This window comes from Pollachius pollachius (genome assembly GCF_949987615.1).
Source record: "Pollachius pollachius genome assembly, chromosome: 17".
Taxonomy (NCBI): domain Eukaryota; kingdom Metazoa; phylum Chordata; class Actinopteri; order Gadiformes; family Gadidae; genus Pollachius; species Pollachius pollachius.
Genome location: NC_136950.1, coordinates 15,439,752 through 15,460,166, shown reverse-complemented (window position 1 = coordinate 15,460,166; position 20,415 = coordinate 15,439,752). Strand labels below are relative to the sequence as shown.

Below are 20,415 nucleotides of genomic sequence, written 5' to 3'. Positions count from 1 at the left end.
CTGAAGGCCTTGCTTCAAGCTCTGTGTGTTAAGCATGACCTCACAATCACCTTTACATGAGAGGCCCTCATCCCTTTGTGTCTGTGTTGGGCCAGAGAGGGAGCAACGACAGAGCAGACAGGACAGAGGAGACAGGAGAGAGTAAGAAATTGAGTGTCTGAGCAGCATTTACTTATTAATCAAAAGTGTTTATGTTCTGTTTTTTTCTGGGTCATTTGTCACATCTGAGGATTACAACGACGGGACTGATGAGAAGAGAGAGAGAGAGAGAGAGGGATAGACAGAGCAAGAGGGATGGAGAGAGAGAGAGAGAGAGAGAGAGAGAGAGAGAACAGAAATGCACATAGAAAGCCTGCATCTGTCAAAAGGGGACAGATGGAGACTTACTGAAATACTTCGGACAGCAGCACAAACATGATAGTCTGTGTGTGTGTGTGTGTGTGTGTGTGTGCGTGTGTGTGTGTGTGTGTCAGACGTATCTGTCCCTCTTGACCTCCTAGTACATCGTACGGCTGCAGCACAATAATACACACAGCCATGGGCACACAGGCACACTCACCCACACACACATACACACATATGCAACGTTACTCAGATTGAGCACACAGCCGCCTTGACGGACTATGTCGACAACTGTGTGTGTGTGTGTGTGTGTGTGTGTGTGTGTGTGTGTGTATGTGTGTGTGATCCAAAAGTGTCACATCATTTGGTGCAGCCATAAGGTCAGCTGATAAAATGAAAAATTATGGCAGCTGATTGTGTTGTCCACACTCAGAGACAACACAAGCACACACACACACACACAGCAATACGTACGTGCGCACCATCGCATGCACACACACAGGAGCCAGGTTATTGGTTGGGGTTTTGATATATGTGTACATCAATATAGATTTGTGTATATCCATATGTATGTGTATGTGGGTGTGAATACTGTGTACTTGCCACCGTTGTTACAACCGTGTAGACATTACCTTTCAGATCTCACCTTTGTCGGGACTTAAATGTAATTCAAGTCGACGTAACGTAACGTAACGTGCTTCTGAACTAAACATCGTCAGTACAATCCAAGTAGTGTCATACTCATGTTAGCTTCCATGTGTGCAGGAATTACTTTCCAGGGTATCAGGCTGGAGAAGGTATGCAATGACCCGTTCCTGAACCATCTTTGGCTGTTCTTACCTTTGCCTTGGAGGTGTTTATAGTGCCCAGGCAGAATGACAAATCTGGTGTTTCAGTTTTTCAAGCAGATTCAGACGTTGGATCTCCATATCTGAGATGTGGCCAGACAGCCTTCTGCCATGACTCAGGAGTTGGAGACAAAACGCCTGCCTCTGCCAAAATCAAAATCTACTATTTTGTGTCTTTCCTTGAAGACTGTGCCCAAACGCCCAACCTTTTTCTGCTTACAAAATATGAAGGCTGCGTCTGGAGGCAAGCAATTACACATTCATCTGTTCAATCAATGTCACGTGCCGCAATCAATGTCACGCGTCTCCCATAAACCTCTCCGTGCGAAGGTGAAATCAATTGCTTTGTCCTTTATCCCAAAAAAAAATGAACCTTCGGTTTTGCTCCTTCTTGTTTACTTGAACTTGACAGTCTGAAGACGTGTTTAGTGCAAAACAAGTTGAGTTCATAGAAGAACATGTTACTCATTTTAAATAGTTGGATCCATTAACGTGGATAATGACCTCAAGGAAATGGACCACAGGTAATGGTTTACAAGGTGATATGTTTTATTAAATGCTGGACAAGCATGACACACCCTGAGGCAGACTCCCCCGCTCTCGTCCCTGAGCGTGATCCTTCCTTCTACAAGAATGTGGTGCCAGGACCTCCGGGTCCTGACGGTGGCTACGTACAACATCATATTACGTGGGGGGCATTTTCAAGGGCTGGTAGTCAAACAAACAAACGAATTAGCAAGCAGGCAAGCAAGTTAACTCATAAATAATATACTAATAAAAGACACAATCTCACAGTTTGTCCTCAGTACAGATGAAGGACGTGTTTCTTAATGGATATGATGAGTGATTGTAATTACTCTCTCTCTGTCTCTCTCTCTCCCTCTCTCTCTCTCTCTCTCTCTCTCTCTCCAAACCTCTCCCAACCTCTCCCAACCTCTCTCACTCTTGTACTTCCCTCCTTTATCCACCTTTTCAAGAAGGACACACACAAACACACACATACACACACACCCACACGCACACCCACATACACCCACACCCACACCCACACCCACACACACCCACACACACACCCACACACACACACACACACACACAAACACACACACACACACACACACAGTTGGCAGGTGTGGGCGCTCCCATTCTGCTTCTGAAGAGGTCACTTAACATTAGCAATCAGTTCTCTTGTGGTGGGCCCCGTGTGGCTTTGTGTCCACATCACCACAGCTCCCACAGACCGCCTGATCCAGCAGGCGCCCTCCCAGTACGGCTTTGTGTGTACAACTCTCTATCCATACTGGGAAGCCCTTTGTAATGTAGCAGTGATGAAGGTGATGACCAGCCTACATGGTCCTACATCCAGCAGTGATGAAGGTGATGACCAGCCTACATGGTCCTACATCCAGCTGTGATGAAGGTGATGACCAGCCTACATGGTCCTACATCCAGCGGTGATGAAGGTGATGACCAGCCTACATGGTCCTACATCCAGCAGTGATGAAGGTGATGACCAGCCTACATGGTCCTACATCCAGCTGTGATGAGGGTGATGAGCAGCCTACATGGTCCTACATCCAGCTGTGATGAATGTGATGTCTAGCCTACATGGTCCTACATCCAGCTGTGATGAAGGTGATGTCCAGCCTACATGGTCCTACATCCAGCTGTGATGAAGGGGATGACCAGCCTACATAGTCCTACATCCAGCGGTGATGAAGGGGATGGCCAGCCTACATGGTCCTACATCCAGCTATAATGAAGGTGATGTCTAGCCTACATGGTCCTACATCCTACACCCATCATATGTACAACTGCTGTTAGTTGTATTCAAGCATTAGGTTTAGAATTTCACAAACATGCAACATGGATTCAGACTGTAGTGCAGTCGTCCTTCTGTCCATAACGCCCCAGTGAACCTCGGCTGACCGTCTTTACATGGAAGGATGAACAGCACAAGGTCGGCGTCACTGCTGCTCTGTCGGTGTTGTCTAGCTCTGCTGGCTTCATGCTAAGAATTGTACACGTAATGTTCAGCTGCTATTGATTTCTTTCAAGATGTTTCTATACAGAATCCCAGAGTGAGTTAAACCATGGAAGTCAATATCAAAATTTCCTATGAGATGAATGCAGGAGTCTAAACCTTTATCTAGGGGGACTTAAGCCTCAGCCTGTTTATTCGAGGGAGGAAATCAACTAGGCCTAAATAAATAATGAAACGTGCTTATTCCTTTCAGCAAGTGTCCACCCCTCTCTGTCGACCTGCAGAGAGCAGGGCTGCCGATGGCTAACTTAGGAAGCAATTAGGAGATGGGGAGTCTGATGGGCTCTGATAGAGTCACAAGCGATCACCGATCAATACTGCGATAGACCAAAAGGAGCAGATAAAGAGAGACGAGGTGAACGTGACTGGACGGCGTCAGTGAGCTCCGTCCCTTTATGAACAAAACAGCAAGCAGAGCGGCCAGTGTTCCTCTTTACCTCAATAGGTCAAACGGACATTTGGTCTTAAGGTTTTCCCTTTACTATACTGTCTCCATCTGCATATATACGTATAAAACAGTCCCTCCAGAAAAATGCGGCATTTTTTTGTGATTGTTGCGGCCAAAAATCCTTGATTATGAGGCACGTTTTCTTAAAAAAAGTGATGAAATATGCGGCATACTTATGCAATTTTATGCAATGAAATTGCGGGAACTTGCAAAAATTGCGGGAACTTGCGAAAAATGCAGCTTTTCGATGACGTTCACGTCGCGTAATTACGTCACTTCATAACGTTCCCATGGCAACAGGGGGAAATGGCTGCTCTTGTGAGACGTAAACGCAACATTTTTCAACTTTCTGCTAAAATATACGTGACTTTTTTGCAACGAAAATGCGGGGACTATGAAATCATGCAAGCCCCGCATATTTTGCGTGGAAAATCGGCAATTTATGCAGTGAAAGTGCGGCATATTTGAAAAAATGCGGCCCCCGCATGAATATGCGGACTTTGGCTGATTATGCGTTGAATTATGCGATCGCATAATCGCGTTTTTCTGGAGGGACTGATAAAAACACACACATATATATATACAAACATACATACATATATACATACATACATACATACACACACGCACACACACACACACACACACACACACGGGTCTCCTCCCCCTTCTCTTCATTAAGCACACAGACACACCTTCAGTGACTCATCCTGTTCTCATTCCGATGGCCTCTTATCTGGAGGCTTGTAACTGCATTAGCATGGTTGTCTACAGCCTCACACCCCCCCACACACACATATACACACACACACATACACACAAACACACACACACATACACCCTCACCTGCTGCCCCACCACACACACACACACACACACACACACACACACACCCTCTCTGGCTCAAGGTCGTTGTCAGTCAGCGTCCAACATGAGCTCTAAGATGCAGCACGTAGAAACCCCAAAATCTGTACCAGTATAATGACCTGTCCTCTGATGTGAGACCAGTATAATGACCTGTCCTCTGGTGTGAGACCAGTATAATGACCTGTCCTCTAGTGTGAGACCAGTATAATGACCTGTCCTCTGGTGTGAGACCAGTATAATGACCTGTCCTCTGGTGTGAGACCAGTATAATGACCTGTCCTCTGATGTCCAGTATAACGAGGGTCCAGAGCCAGGACCAGACCCAGGACCAGACCTAGGACCAGACCAGACCCAGGACCAGACCCATGACAACACCAGACCCAGGACCAGACCCGACCCAGGACCAGACTCAACCCAGGACCAGACCCAGGACCAGACCCGACCCAGGACCAGACCCGAAACCACCCCAGACCCGGGACCAATGGAGATCCCCCTTGAAATATAGAACGGGTAATTCCCTTGTTTCATTTCTCTGTTGATCTTTGTAATGTGAGGAAACCATGCAACACTGACGATGTTTAGTTCCTAAGCCTCCCTGAGGTCCTCAGTTGTAACCACAGTATGAGACCTTAGGGACTAGAAATGATGACTGGCCAGAATTCTCCATATTCTTCATATTACTCGGCCCCATTCCAAAGCAACATCTCTACACACCACTATCTGTGAAATGGCATTTCATACACAAAGGCAAACTAAATGTTAGAAATTAATCTTCCAGTTAATCTACTAGGAAACGTAAACTCTTCACTTTGGTGGACAATAACGTTTCTGGAGTTCAGTTCCGTCTGTTTTGAACCCACTAGACGTTCAATGCCCTTCCTTCCCATCTGGTCTCTGTGCAGCATCAGAACACTGCTCTGTGTTCACTCATCTGAGAGAGAGAGAGAGAGAGAGAGAGAGAGAGAGAGAGAGAGAGAGAGAGAGAGAGATGCTTGGGACAACTAGAATGAACTTTCCCTATGCCTATCCTTTTGTATGTCTGAATACTTGTCCCTATGAGTTTGTTCAAACAAGAACTCGACCTCTCTGCTGTTGGGCTGGCAGTATTCCCGGGGTGCAGGGTTAAGGGATTAAAGGGACATCCCTAGAGGAACTCATGATGTTCTCTGTAATGAAATGAGAAACGTCAAACTACACTGGATATTACGTTCTTCTATGCCCCTTTTAAAAAGGCAGACCTTTGACTGATTTGTTTCCCTTTTCTTAATTTGGATCGGGTCGTCTCCGTGGAAATATCTTCTTACACACATACACACTGTGAACGCGTAGACTTCCGGTAATCTCATTACTTTGCAGCTGGGTTCAGAGAGTTAATCCTATCAGCGGCTGCACATGGACTCTTAACCTTCTGCTACAGACACAGTGTTTAAAGTGCTCTTGTCACATGATGCACTATAGAGGCTGAAGTAACATGCACACTTCAAGCACATTAAAATGTTGTTGAGAGTGAATGACATTTCTGTTTGTGTTGAAGACAGTTCAATTTGTAATGCGGCCAGAGTGAAAGTGCAGGGAAGCCCAGGCAACAGTGGGTTTAACGAATAAACCGAGAGAGGGGTCTGCTCAACATGGAGATCACAGGACCTTTCTGTAGGACCCCAGCTACACCCCCTCCTAACGCTCATCAGGCAGCTGCATGGCTACGTGTTCATGGGTACCGCCGCGGGGTCCAGACCTTGGCCGCGGCCCTAGCATACTGTAGCTCACACTGCGCCACATGAGTCATCACTCTGTCCCGCACCTCGGACACAAACTACGTCAACCGCTCTCAGGGACATCTGGGTCACGTCAGGGTCTCAGCCTGCAGTCGTCATTTGAGCTTGGTGGGGGGGCAGGTGGTGGTGGGACCGGGTGGTGGTGGTGGTGGGACTGGGGATTGGTGGGACCGGGTGGTGGTCTGACTGGGTGGAGGTCTGACCAGGATGAGGACCTGGGAGCTCTGGACCAGACTTACCTTTGGGATGTCTTCTTGTACTTCCTCCTGTGGGACAGAAGAGAGGAGAGGGGTCAGAGTCATCTCATTTGATGTTCCTCGAAAACCTGGATTAAGATTCCCTACCCTTGTGTCCATAAATAGGAATTCATTTGATAACTTCTACTACGAATACCTCCCTCCCTCACTCTTCATTCACACTGAATACGGTGGCCACAACAACGCTGATCAACTGGTTGTATTCCCTTTGACCTCTAGACGGCACCAATAATGAGCCATCATCATGGTTCAGATTGGAGTCCCCAGATGTTCTTATACTAACTAAACCCTCGCTCTGTTCTCAGGAGGTCAGCTGACTCCGAGATCAGATGTCCTTTTGGTTTCATTGGTCTCTTTGTAACATGTGTGTGGTCTCAGTGGAGGGATTCGACCCCTGTAAATAAAATAGGTATTTCGCAAACAACTACAGCAAATAAATAAATGATAAATGGCGGTTTTAAAGAGCACATAAAACAGGGAGATGATAGTACGAGATAGGCCCCACGCCTTTGTTTTACTTCACAGCATGTTGGGAGATAAAGAGATCTGACCAGAGACTCTTTCAGAGCTCCTCAACCAGCATGCTTACTCCAGCCAGTTTAACTTGTTTCATACTTATTTATCTTTTTCTACATGTCTTTCTCTGGATTTCAAGTGACTCCAAGAAAGCTCTGATGGTACTTGAAGCTTGTTGGGGGGGCAACATCCACAAACAAAATGGATGCATGTTGTATCCTGCATTTTAGTCTCAGTCCAAGACATAGTATTCCTTATTTTCAGGTAAGACCATCACTCTTGGTCACTCTGGCACTCCGGATCCCCCAGAATCCTTCAGTGTTCTCCATTGTGATCTCCAGTGTGTTCTCCTCTCTATAGCTTCAGGGTTCTTCTCTCTATAGCTTCAGGGTTCTCCTCTCTATAGCTTCAGGGTTCTCCAATGTGTTTTCCTCTCTTTAGTTTCAGGGTTCTCCTCTCTATAGCTTCAGGGTTCTCCAATGTGTTCTCCTCTCTTTAGTTTCAGGGTTCTCCTCTCTATGGCTTCATGGTTCTCCAGTGTGTTCTCCAGTGTGTCCTCTGTAAGGGGTAGAGAGTACAGGGCTGACATCAGGGGCCGGGCCCTGTCAGATAGCCAGGAGCCGGCCGGCCTTCCAGCCATTATGGGGAAGCCCTTCTGAGAACTAGCTTGGTAATGAGATCAGTGAAGACAGGATACCCTGCCCAGAGCCCAGGTCGTCCCAGGTCAGCCGTCATTATGGTCCAGTCATTGTGCTGCTGGCCCGTTACGGTCAGCCAATAGACAACATCCTCTCAGCCTCATTAATAGGCTGTAGGCCGACTCTTGTCCACATTATGACTGTGGCTGTTATATTTGCATACAGTTTATGTTATAGTTTGTGTTGGCTCACACTGCATCATTTACCTCTATTTCTAGTTTCTTAATTCCTTTCAGTTATTTCTAGTTTATCTCCACTAAATAAATGTCTTCATGGGGGGGGGGGGGGGGGGGGGGGGGGGGGGTAGGATTTTCTGGCAGCAGGTGTGTGTGTGTCTGTCAGTGCATGTACGGTGTGTGGTAGTGCAGTGAGACCTCATGCGTGCGCTCAGCTGGGCAGTAGAGCGTAGTGCACGTGAGCATTTGTTTGTTTGCGTGGCCAGCTGCTCCCGGCCATCCAGGAGAGAGAAGCTGCTTTCATGGTGTGAACCGGATCTCTGCCGCTGGCACCCTGCCGGTATGACGCTGCGCCCAACGCCATGACCCCCACATGTCCCCGGCAGCCACGTAGCCAGCGGACGACCACGGTGGGGGGGGGGGGGGGCAGTGGGAAAGCGGAAGGGGTCCGGCTGCGAGGTCAAACACGGACCACAGCTGCCTCTCTTCAGGGGGTCTATTCAGAGAGCCGATGGTCCTCAGGAGGCTGAGCTCTGGCGCTCGGAGGGGCAGGTCTACCGGGGTCCGCGCTGAGAGACTGACCCGGGTAGACCTGGGTCAGTCTCTCAGGTCTACTGGCTCACTGCTGGTCTACAGGCTCTATGCTGAGTGACCGAACCCCTGAAGGTCTACTGTCTCCATGCTGAGTGACCGAACCCCTGAAGGTCTACTGTCTCCATGCTGAGTGACTGAACCCCTGAAGGTCTACTGGCTCCATGCAGAGTGACTGAACCCCTGAAGCTCTACCTGGGTCCGTGCTGAGGGACTGAACCCTTGCAGGTCTAGTGGATCCATGAGCATATGAATATCATTGTGTTCGTAGAAATGGGGTTTAGGTACTTCATAATGGCCCCACACTGTTGACCAGCTCTGACCCACTGCACTACAGGCCTACTGATCAGCTCTGACCCACTGCCTACAGAGCGGACCGTAGGCCTATATAATGGACAGTAGGCCTCCAGAACAGAGTAACAGACCGTAGGTCTATAGAGCGGACCGCAAAAATATAAAAGTTGAATAAAAGATAAAGCTCCGTACCACGTGGCCCGTTCTAAACCCTCAGGGCGTCCCACCTACTGAGAGACCTCCATAACTACGGGTGCTGAAAGAATAACAAAAAAATAAATGTTCATAACCAATAATCAGATCTATTCAATGAGGGATAAACACAACAAAGCCACCAGATCAGGTCTTAGACTGAAAACTATCAGTCTGATATCAGGTAAGGTTAGGGTAAAGATGATAACGGAATTAGACTGTAAACTATCAGTCTGATATCAGGAGACCAAAATGATAATGATCATAGACTATAGACTATCAGTCTTATATCAGGAGACCAGAATGATAACGGTCTTAGACTGTAAACTATCAGTCTAATATCAGGTCAGGTTAGGGTAAGGATGATAACGGAATTAGACTGTAAACTATCATTCTGATATCAGGTAGGGTTGGGATGATAACGGAATTAGAATGTAAACATCAATCTGATATCAGGGTTAGGGTTAGGGTTAGGATGATAACGGTCTGAGACTGTAAACTATCAGTCTGATATCAGGTAGGGTTAGGTTTAGGGTCAGTGGTGGAGCTAGGGGTGGCCAGGGGTGGCCGGGGCCACCCTAGACTGATTGGTGTGTTCCTGAGTCCTCGGACGCCAGCCTTCGGAGTTTCACCTTTGACGTCATCTCTGGTCTTGGAGCATTTATAGCGTTCCCGTGCGACTTTGTGATTGTGTCATGTCATTGGCTAGTCGTTATTTATTGTTACAAGCTACATTAGCCTATTTAGCAAACCAGCTCGAAAACAAACAACACAACTTTGCATTGTATTGCACGCACATCAAGAACGTGCAATGCATAAATTGGTGATCGGAATAAAGTAGCAATGTAATCAAGTGTGTAACAGCATTTAAAATCAACATTAAAATGACCAACGTGGTACAAATACAAAGAAAATAAATCTCTTCACGGGCGCAGCCATTTTGTTGAGAGCGTCATCACTGCTCTCGGTCTACTCTCAGAATTCCGAGAGATAAAGACAAAAAGGGGGCGTGTCTCCGAGAAGTGCCGCAAATAGCTGGGAGATTTTCCGACTTCCGACTCGGAAGGCTGGCGTCCAAGGATTCAGGAACACACCATTAATCCCGGCCACCCAATTGGGCACCCTTGTCGTATTTGCCTTTTCTTTCTTTTTTCGCAGAGACTTTATGCATTATGTCTGGCTCCTACGTCCACATCTGGTGAACAGATGCCCTCTAATATTGCAGAACTCACAAAGATCAAAGAGGTATTCCATGAGCTGTTCAGGTTATGCAAAGGGACAATTGCCATACCTGTAAGTACAGCTACCTGTGAACGAATTGTTTCCACACTCAAACTAGTCAAGACCTACCTTAAATCTACCATGGGTGATGTTCGACTCAGCAATCTAGGAGTTTTAAGTGTAGAGTCAAGACGAGCAAAACCCCTGGATTTTGGTTATTTTGTGAATTGCTTTGCTACAAACCACAATAATCGCAGAATACCGCTGTTGTAAGATGAATCTATGCCAAGTTTATGTATTTTGTATATCTTAGAGGCAGCGATTCAAAAGTTACAAAAATTAATGTCTTTGCAATTGTCTAATTTATTTTCTGATAAATGCACTGCATTTTAACTTTTTACTTTTACAGTGTTAGATCAGAAGGTCAAGTTAGTGTTTATTTTAAACAGACCTGAAAAGCTGAGACCAACCTGCACTTGTTGTCGTAGAATCTGAGTTCAATCTATACACACGAGGCCTTTTGAAATGTGACATTTAAAATGAGTCAGAAATGAAATTATTCTGATGATGTTTTTTGATCAGAAAAAAAATTAGGTCATAGGTAAATGCAAGAAATTGATAAAGTAAAATGTATTAGACAATTACACCACTGTCTGAATTAATATTATGATGTAGAGTTACAGCGTGTACATGCCTTAAATATTCCCTACATTTCAAGATGCCTTATATCAGGCCTTGACATTAAGCTTTTTAAGGCAATTGCCCAAAGGGCAAGTGGCTGTTATGTTTTACTTGCCCAATAGCAAAACATACTTGCCGAAAATGGAAAATGTAGGCCTATTAAGAAAATGTATAAAACCAACAAGTATTTGTTGAATTATAATAATTTATTCAAATACAAAACATAACAATTATGGCTGCAAAGCTGTCAAACCAGATAACCCAACAGAAGAAACACTAGGGCCTCAAAATTAATTAATTAATATATTCATATAGGGCCTACTACAGCAATCAGAATGACAACATTTATTTTTATAGATTTCTGGTGAATATTTCAAACTATTAATTGCTTCCCGATTCGCTATAATGCAAAATGATCAGCAAATAATCACCTGTAGTAAGTAACAGCCCACCATTGGCAACTACTACAGCAAAAAAAAATAATATTTTTATTGATTTGTAGTGATTTCTTTCCTGAAACAATTCCACCTGAAGTCTGTCGGGTGTCATTTCTAAAACAGATAGCAGCTGGAACGTAGATTTAAGTGCTGTTCCCGCACACATATCAATAGCAACATGTCATTGTGATTTTTGTCGATACGGTGTCCTAAAATGTCCTCAAAATACTACACCCGTAATGTAGTGAATTGTGTTGATGAATCCGATTGCAGGGTAGTCAAAACCGCAATCGGTAAACTTTTACCCGCTGTCAAGACGGACCCACGGAAACTTCCTTTGCCTTTTTGTTTCATGCCCTGGCGGTGTCTCATTTTCAGGTGTCTTTATTTATTTATTTCAGTTACCATTACCTGGCACTTAGCCAGTTTTCGGAGGCTGAAAGAATGTAACGAAAGTGACTTATTTTTCTTCTATTCCGTATGCGGCGGTTGACTATACGGAAGGGTGACTGAAAACCAATTATTGTTATGATTCTTATTCTCCTGTTTTATCGGAAAACCAACGCACAGCACTGTAGAAAGTTCCACTCCCACGATATAGGAGAACGTATATTTTGTAGCCATATTTAGTGTACTTTCAACAAAAAAAAATCACTTTCCCGAACGGGCAACTACATGTCACATTTAAGCTGCCCGATCACAGAGTTCACCTGCCCCGGGCAAGCGGGCGACCAATAATGTCGAGGCCTGCCTTATATCATATTTAGATTTATGTGCCACCCCAAAATGATCTCGTCTCACCCTGGCCACCCCACTGAAAATGTTCTAGCTCCGCCACTGTTTAGGATGAAACCGGTGTTAGGCTGTAAACTATCAGTCTGATATCAGGGTTTGGGTTAGGATGATAACGGTTTTAGACTGTAAACTATCAGTCTGATATATGGGTAAGGGTTAGGAGGATAACGGTCTTACAGTAAACTATCAGTCTGATATCAGGGAGGGTCAGAGTTAGGATGAGAACGGCGCTACTCACAGTCCCCGCAGTCTCAGCCAGATCTTCTCGATCTGCTCCGGCTGCAGGTACTTCAGCGAGTTGCTCTCAAAATCCTCGATCTCCTTAGTAGGCGAGTCCATGTGGAGGAGACCCCCCGGAGAGCGAGACATGAGACGGCTCCTCGTCGCGCCACGGGGGGGCTGCCGCCGCCCGCCGCCAGGACGACCGGAGAGACACTGCGTTAGACGACCGGGGAAAACTCCGGTAGACGACCGGAGAGACACTCCGGTAGTGAGAGTCGGAGCGTCTCTGCCCGGTGCCTCGCTAGCCCTTCTCCAGTCTTCCTCCGGTCCGCTCCCTGTCCCAGTCCCGGACCCGCACCCGTCAGCGCGTCCTCGCGTGACAGTCTCCGGAAGGTTCCCGCGAGAAACGCACGGGGCGGCACGGGGTGTTCGCGTCGTGGAGCTCGGAGTGTGTGTGCTTGTGTGTGTGTGTGTGTTGGTGTGCGCGCGTCGGACGGACATCTGACTGCTGCCCTGAACTCACTGAGCTCCGGTATATACACCACTACCCCGCCCTCTCGGGGCTGAGCTGGGACGGGACGGGAGGGGGCGTGAGCGTCAGTCTGCGCGCGCGCGAGTGTGTGTGTGTGCGCGCGCATGTGCGCGTGTGTGTATGCGCGTGTGTGTGTGTTAGTGTGCGTGTGTGTGTGTGTGTGTGTGTTTATCTTGGTGGCATATGCTGATAGAAGTTATTGACCAATGGATTGAAACACTGATGAAGGAAGAACTGACCAGCAGCCTATCACCATCCGTCTGTCTGGCTAGCTAGAAATGTAGAGATCGATCTGTCTGTCTGTCTCTCTGTCTCTCAATTATCTATCCATCTATCTTGATTCCCGTTTGATCATCTGATCAAATTAATCAATTTATCTCAACAGGAGGAATAATTGGAGTTTGAATTAGAATCCTAAAACATTTGTTGCTTGGTTAACCAAAAATGAGTTTCATAATTTCGACGCGTTGGATGGCTTTCAACCGACAGATTGAACCTGTCCAAGACAAAATACCAGTATAAAGAAAGAATAGACCAAACGAGAAGACTAGTAGTATTTAACCACAGCTTGTTTGGTGCTCCCAGTATGTCTCTGGTACCACCCCTCCCACTGCTCAACATCCCTGAAAGCAGGGACCACCCTGTGCGGCCGCTCCTCACAACTAACAAACCACCAGCTCTTCACTGCTAACAAACCACTAGCTATTCAGTGCTAACAAACCACCAGCTCTTCACTGCTAACAAACCACTAGCTCTTCACCCTTAACAAACCACTAGCTCTTCACCGCTTACAACCGACTAGCGCTTCATTGTTAACAAACCACTAACTCCTCACTGCTAACCAACCACTAGCTTTTCACCGCTAACAACTAGCTCTTCACATCCAACAAACCACGGTTGATTCATACCTCCGGATCCGGACGAAATTTGTCCGTAACTCTTCACTGTTAAAAAAGCACCAGCCCCTCACGACTAACAAACCACTAGGCCTCAACGCTAAAAAGCTGCCAGCTCTTCACCGCTAACAAACCATTAGCCCAAATTAAAATAAAGAACATGACATTATCAATAATAATTCATTCCTATTTTGTAGAAATAGTTGAAGCATCGCTGTGCTCTTAACTAGTCAGGTCACAGGCCTTTGGAACAAACGTGAACTATTTTTCAATTCTCAGATTATAAAAAAACACGTCCACATCTCAGAATGAAAAAAGAATGAAAAATGTATGATAACAAATGATAATCTTTCAGTCACAAGCACATATTTTTCTTTCTTTGGATTCAGTCAGCCTACTTTCGTGACCTTTGGCCGGAGTACAGGCATTCAGCATGTGATAAAGACGTGTGTGTGTGTGTGTGTGTGTGTGTGTGTGTGTTTGGGGGGGGGGGATGTGGGTGTGTGTGTGTGTGTGTGTGTGTGTGTGTGTGTGTGACGTTTCACTTGACTGAGCTATGCTTAAAGCTCTGATATTGGATGGATATTGTTAAAAACACAATACACACCTGAGCGACCTTTGTCCCAAACATGCTCCAATGAAAGGCAAAGACTCACTATTCACAGAATGGAGCAACCTGCCTTGTGCTCATTGTTTCTAACGATACTGATAGTTCGGAGAGTAAAGAAATGGGCCCATGAACAACTAAATGAAACCGGATTGCTTTTGATCATTTACCATTATCTGATGAGGGATGAGACAAAGTGAAAGTTAAACATCTTATTTTCTTACATTATTTTACTTTACTTTTTGGATTTTACTTAGCATTTGAACAAAAAAGGTGAACAGTTAAAGGACATACTGATATGTGTCATGTGACCACTATGTGACCCGACCATGTGACCACCATGTTCTTCAATCTTATTTGTATTTCTTTATTTTCTTTTATTTGCCCTTTTTGTACTGAAATATGTCTAAGACTTCTGGCTCATTCTTTTTGGCATGGAAACTCAGAGAGAAAGAAGTGGCCATCTTTACTAACAGGCATGGCTCCACTCCCAGAGCTGGAAAGTGAAAGCAGGCAGCATCAGACAGGCTCGCTAAATGCTCTCTCCTCCTGCCCTTCACTCATCTATTATTGACATTTTAATCCGCAATAACTCCCCAGGTCAGGGAACCTATAGAGGAAGATGTGTCTCCCACCAGGTTCAAATATCTGATGGAAACACAGGGATAATAGGCTCTGAAGGCTCCTGTCCTCTCCTGTGTGTGTGTGTGTGTGTGTGTGTGTGTGTGTGTGTGTGTGTGTCTGTGTGTGTGTGTGTGTGTGTGTCTTTATCAGCACGTGGACACATGGTCCTCCTTCGTGTGTGCTTGTTAGTCTGTGTACGTGTGTTTACATGTGTGAGTATGTACACACCTCTAGGATGTGTATGTGTGTTGGTGTGTGTATGTGTGTGCACGTGTCTGAGTTTGTGTGTGTTAGTATTTGTATGTGTGTTTGTGTGTGTGTGTGTGTGCGTATGTGTATGTGTGTGTGTGTGTGTGTTTGTGTTTGTGTGTGTGTATAGTAAAGCTACACCAGACAGGTGGAAACATAGACTCCCTGTGGTGCTGTTATCCAGCAGACAACAGGAGGCCCAGTGGTGCAGCTTACAGGTGATTAATGGACTCAGTGGACCCACTGAGCTCTGCACTTCTTCACCAAACGGACCTGCAGCACAACCGTACTGTTGCTATGGGCCCTCACCAGTCTGTTGCTATGGGCCTACACCAGTCTGTCGATATGGGCCTACACCAGTCTGTTTCTAGGGGCCGGCAGCATTGTGTTGCTATCGGCCAACACCAGTCAGTTGCTATGGGCCTACACCAGTCTGTCGCTATGGGCCTACACCAGTCTGTTGCTTGGGGCCGGCAGCATTGTGTTGCTATCGGCCAACACCAGTCTGTTGCTATGGGCCTACACCATACTGTTGCTATGGGCCTACACCAGTCTGTTGCTTGGGGCCGGCAGCATTGTGTTGCTATCGGCCTACACCAGTCTGTTGCTATGGGCCTACACCATACTGTTGCTATGGGCCTACACTAGTCTGTTGCTTGGGGCCGGCAGCATTGTGTTGCTATCGGCCTACACCAGTCTGTTGCTATGGGCCTACACCATACTGTTGCTGTGGGCCTACACCAGTCTGTTGCTTGGGGCCGGAAGCATTGTGTTGCTATCGGCCTACACCAGCCTGTTGCTATGGGCCTATACCGTACTGTTCTTATTGGCCTAAACCAGTATGTTGCTATGGGCCTACACCATACTGTTGCTATGGGCCTACACCAGTCTGTTGCTATAGGCCTACATCGTACTGTTGCTATGGGCGTACACCAGTCTGTTGCTATGGGCCTACATCATACTGTTGCTATGGGCTTACACCAGTCTATTCCTATGGGACTACACCAGTCTGTTGCTATGGGCCTACACCAGTGTGTTGCTATGGGCCTACACCAGTATGTTGCTATGGGCCTACATTGTACTGCTGCTATGGGACTACACCAATCTGTTGCTATGGGAAAGACAGTTGTTTGTTGTGACACTGGTTTTCCTGCCCGCTCCTCTTCTGCCTCAAGGACTTTGTAGTTTCCTCAATCTAAGCTTTTGTCTTTACTTTCCAAAAGCACACCCATCTATCGCACCAAACCATAGCCCCCATCCGTATCATCCCATCATATCACCCCTCCATAGCACCCATCCATATCACCCCTCCATAGCACCCATCCATCTCACCCCTCCATAGCACTCTTCTATAGAACCCATCCATATCAGAGAGAGAGAGAGAGAGAGAGAAAGAGAGAGAGTGAGGAAAGCAAAATCAAAACCCAAAAGAGGCAACAACATGTAAGGAAATGCAGCTCTCCGGATAAGCAGGTGAAACAATGGCAGAGTCAGGAGAAGGAGGGATGAGAGGAGGGCGGAGAGGAGGGTTAGTATGGGAGGACGCCCGGCAGACATCCTTGGAGCACAGCCTGGCCAAGTGCTTTGAGGTTCTGGCCAGACACCTCCCAAACTCTGTGGCGCACGTAGCCTTTGTTAAAAGACTGGAACAGAAATACACACTCTCACATTCCATCCTCTAAATTCTGGACCTCTGCTCTCAAAATAAAGTTTAGAGAGGGTGTCCGACACACACACATATACACAATATATGAACACACAAACACACACACACACACGCACACACACACACATACACACAAAGAAGTAACTTTAGATATTCAACATACTGGTGATTGTTTCGTCCATGTGTATGGTGCCTTCAGCAGCACAGTCAAACCAGTGTCTTGTTTGAAAGACAGAAGAGGTTTCTGTAGAGATGAAGTGTGCTATCCAGTCAGAGGCAGCTGGTCTGGGACCAGTACATCAGTCACCACGTAATGAGGCGATCAGACAGAACCAGATGAATGTATGAAACGGGGGGATACGTTAGGGGATTAATCTCCGGCTGAATGGAAGAGGGTTAGGTCATGAAACCTTGATCTTTCAGCAGGGCAGACGTCACCACCTGGATCCTATGCTAACTACATCCCTTCAGCATCACTGCTTTCATATCTCTCTCTAACCTCATTTGAAATGATCATCTGTTGTTTTAATGTATTTTGGAGATGTGTTCTTTCAATAACAAAGGAAGCATTATGGAGGTGTAGGTAGATAGGCCGGTAGCCTGAGAACATTTATGTTAATGTTAATTAATGTTTACTTCATCGTTAACTAAAGGCTTATTAATGACTTATGACTGAAGGGATTATAAAGGGTTTACCAGAAAATCGTATTACCTCCACCTAGCAAAGAGCACAAGGTCACCTTGACTAGTGAAGAGAGGAAGGGGGGGAGAGAGAGTGGGGGAGAGAAAGAGAGAGAAGGGGGGGAGAGAGAACGAGAGAGAGGGAGAGTGAGGGAGAGAGAGTGGGGTAGAGAGAGGGGGGGAGAGTGGGGGAGAGAGAGGGGGGTGAGTGGGGGATGGAGAGAGAGAGAGTCGGGGAGAGAGATTGTGGGGGGAGAGAGAGAGAGAGGAGATAGAGTATTATAAATGTGATGTGTTAGACGCATTACTGATAGACCTCCCTCTCTTTATCTGACAGATACCATGTGTTAGTATTAAACGTCTGACTGAAGCTCTATCTCTGTCTTTTACACACACACAGATATAATAACCCACATGACATGATGAGAGCTGTCACTCACTTGCCAGCAGGTTATATAAAGCTGATGATGCGGCCGGCACTGAAGGGTTTATAAAAAAGATCTGAAGCACAGTGTGTGTGGTTGTGTGTGTGTGTGTGTGTGTGTGTGTGTGTGTGTGTGTGTATGTGTGTGTGTGTGTGTGTGTGTATGTGTGTGTGTGTGTGTGTGTGTATGTATGTGTGTGCGTGTCTGTGTGTGTGTGTGTGTGTGTGTGCGTGTGTGTGTGTGTGTGTGTGTGTGTGTGTGTGTGTGTGCTTGTGTGTGTGTGTGTGTGTGTGTGTGATACAACAGGAGCAGGCCTCGTGTCCCTGTGAGGGGGATCTCCTGCATCTCAGCGAGGGGGAGCATGATTGGCCAGGCAGGCCGGGCCAACTGCCCCGCACAGCGTGTTGTGGCAGCATGGGGGCCGCCGGACCCAGGAGGGGAGGGGGCGGGCCACAGGAGGGAAGGGGGGGGGGGGGGGGGGGGGGGGATCAGCTTGCCAAGCACATAGGTTGAGCACAAAGGGTTCTCATGCTTGATGAATGCACTCTCTAGTAACGTAGTTTACTACCAGTGACTCCATTGGTTCATCAAACAGCCTCCCAGGTCTGGTGGAAGAATCATGAGGACTCACTGCCAGTGAAGGGACCGCTATCCCGTGTGTGACATCACTTATGGAAAACATGACGCTTGGACCAATGGGAGAGCAGCTCTGAATTATGTCATTGAACAATATATACTTGCTTTATGATATTGCTTTATGTATCAGGTCCCAATTTGTTTTCTGAGTAGTGTGCCCATTGTGGATAAATCTGAGAGAAAGCAATTTGTACTTGAACTTAAGATGATGCAGACAACGTATGCCGACATAGGCCCCTGACCTTCAGTCCTCCATGAAGGGTGAGCCTGAAATGAACTCCCCCACCATCAGGGCAATGCTACTGTTCATTATCAACCCCTGCTGTGTGCTTCATGGGACACTGAACAAATGATGCTGATGCTTCCATCTTGCGCACATGCAGACAGACATGCAGACAGACATGCAGGCAGACATGAAGGCAGACAGGCAGACAGACATGCAGACAGACATGCACACTCTGGCTCAACGATGTGGCACATCCATTACACTCAAACTTGTACACATGGATGGACACACACACACACACACACACACACACACACACACACACACACACACACACAGACGCACACACACGCACACACACACACACACACACACACACACACACATACACACACACACACACACACTCAAAGAGAGTTGCAGGGTAGGAAGGAACAGGCAGTATGTGTTTGTGTGCGTGTGTGTACTTGTGAGTGAGTGTACGCGAGTGAGTGTGTGTGTGTGTGTGTGCGCGTGTGTGTGTGTGTGTGTGTGTGTGTGTGTGTGTGTGTTCCCCAGCACCTGATGGCAGTGCGCTCCATGGCGTCGGGGCCGTCGACGGTGGGCAGCTCGTCCGCCAGGATCTGGTCCGGGCTGCGTGGGTCGATCACGATGCCGTGCCGGTCCTTGTCTTTGATCCCGATCCCCGCCGTGATGGCGTTCCACAAAGCATTCTGGGATTTAGAGCCTTGAGAGAGACACAAAATGGGGAGGATTTTCTTTCAGATTAATTTTATGAGATAAAAATCTCTATATCTATATCTATATAAATATACATACATACACACATACACACATACACACATACACACATACACACATACACACATACACACATACACACATACATACATACACACATACACACATACATACATACATACACACATACATACATACATACATACATACATACAGGCCTATTATACATAGATATAATATGTGTATATATTTTTTAATATTAATAATAACAAAACATTACATTTATATCCAATTTTTCTAAGAACTCAAAGACGCTTTACAGAGTGAACACAAAATAAAATAATTGAATAAGAACGTATATTATTAAAGAGGAGGAAGGGGAAAGAAGGAGGTGGGTTCTGAGGGTTTAATTGCAGGGAGTGCTAGCCTGTTGGCCTTGGTTGGGGAGGGACTTCCAGAGGGAGGGTGACTGAGAATACCCTTTCACCCCAGGTCTGAAGCTTGATCCTGGTGGTTCTGAGTGTGGTTGTGTCCGTAGACCAGTTTATATATATATGCGTGCGTGTGTGCGTGCGTGTGATATATATCTATACAAAAATATACACACAGTCTGAAGGTCACTATATGACCTTCAGGCTGTCTATCCCCCATTCTCTTTGAAATTATTTAAACAGCTTATTTTTTTAATGAGACGAAACGATAGATAAATAAACCCATCTGCAGACCTC

The 20,415-nt window shown here is 46.4% G+C and overlaps 1 protein-coding gene across 1 annotated transcript in view; it reads right to left on the bottom strand.

Moving 5' to 3' along the window:
* The window catches only part of LOC307088681 (dual specificity calcium/calmodulin-dependent 3',5'-cyclic nucleotide phosphodiesterase 1C-like), a gene marked incomplete at both ends in the record, with an annotated part of 50,251 nt that overhangs the window by 25,737 nt on the left and 4,099 nt on the right, over positions 1-20,415 (bottom strand). Inside the window, one exon of the mRNA XM_079754633.1 lies at positions 19,508-19,673. Within this exon, the coding sequence (XP_079610759.1) occupies positions 19,508-19,673 (166 nt within the window). The remainder of the gene's footprint in view (positions 1-19,507; positions 19,674-20,415) is intronic.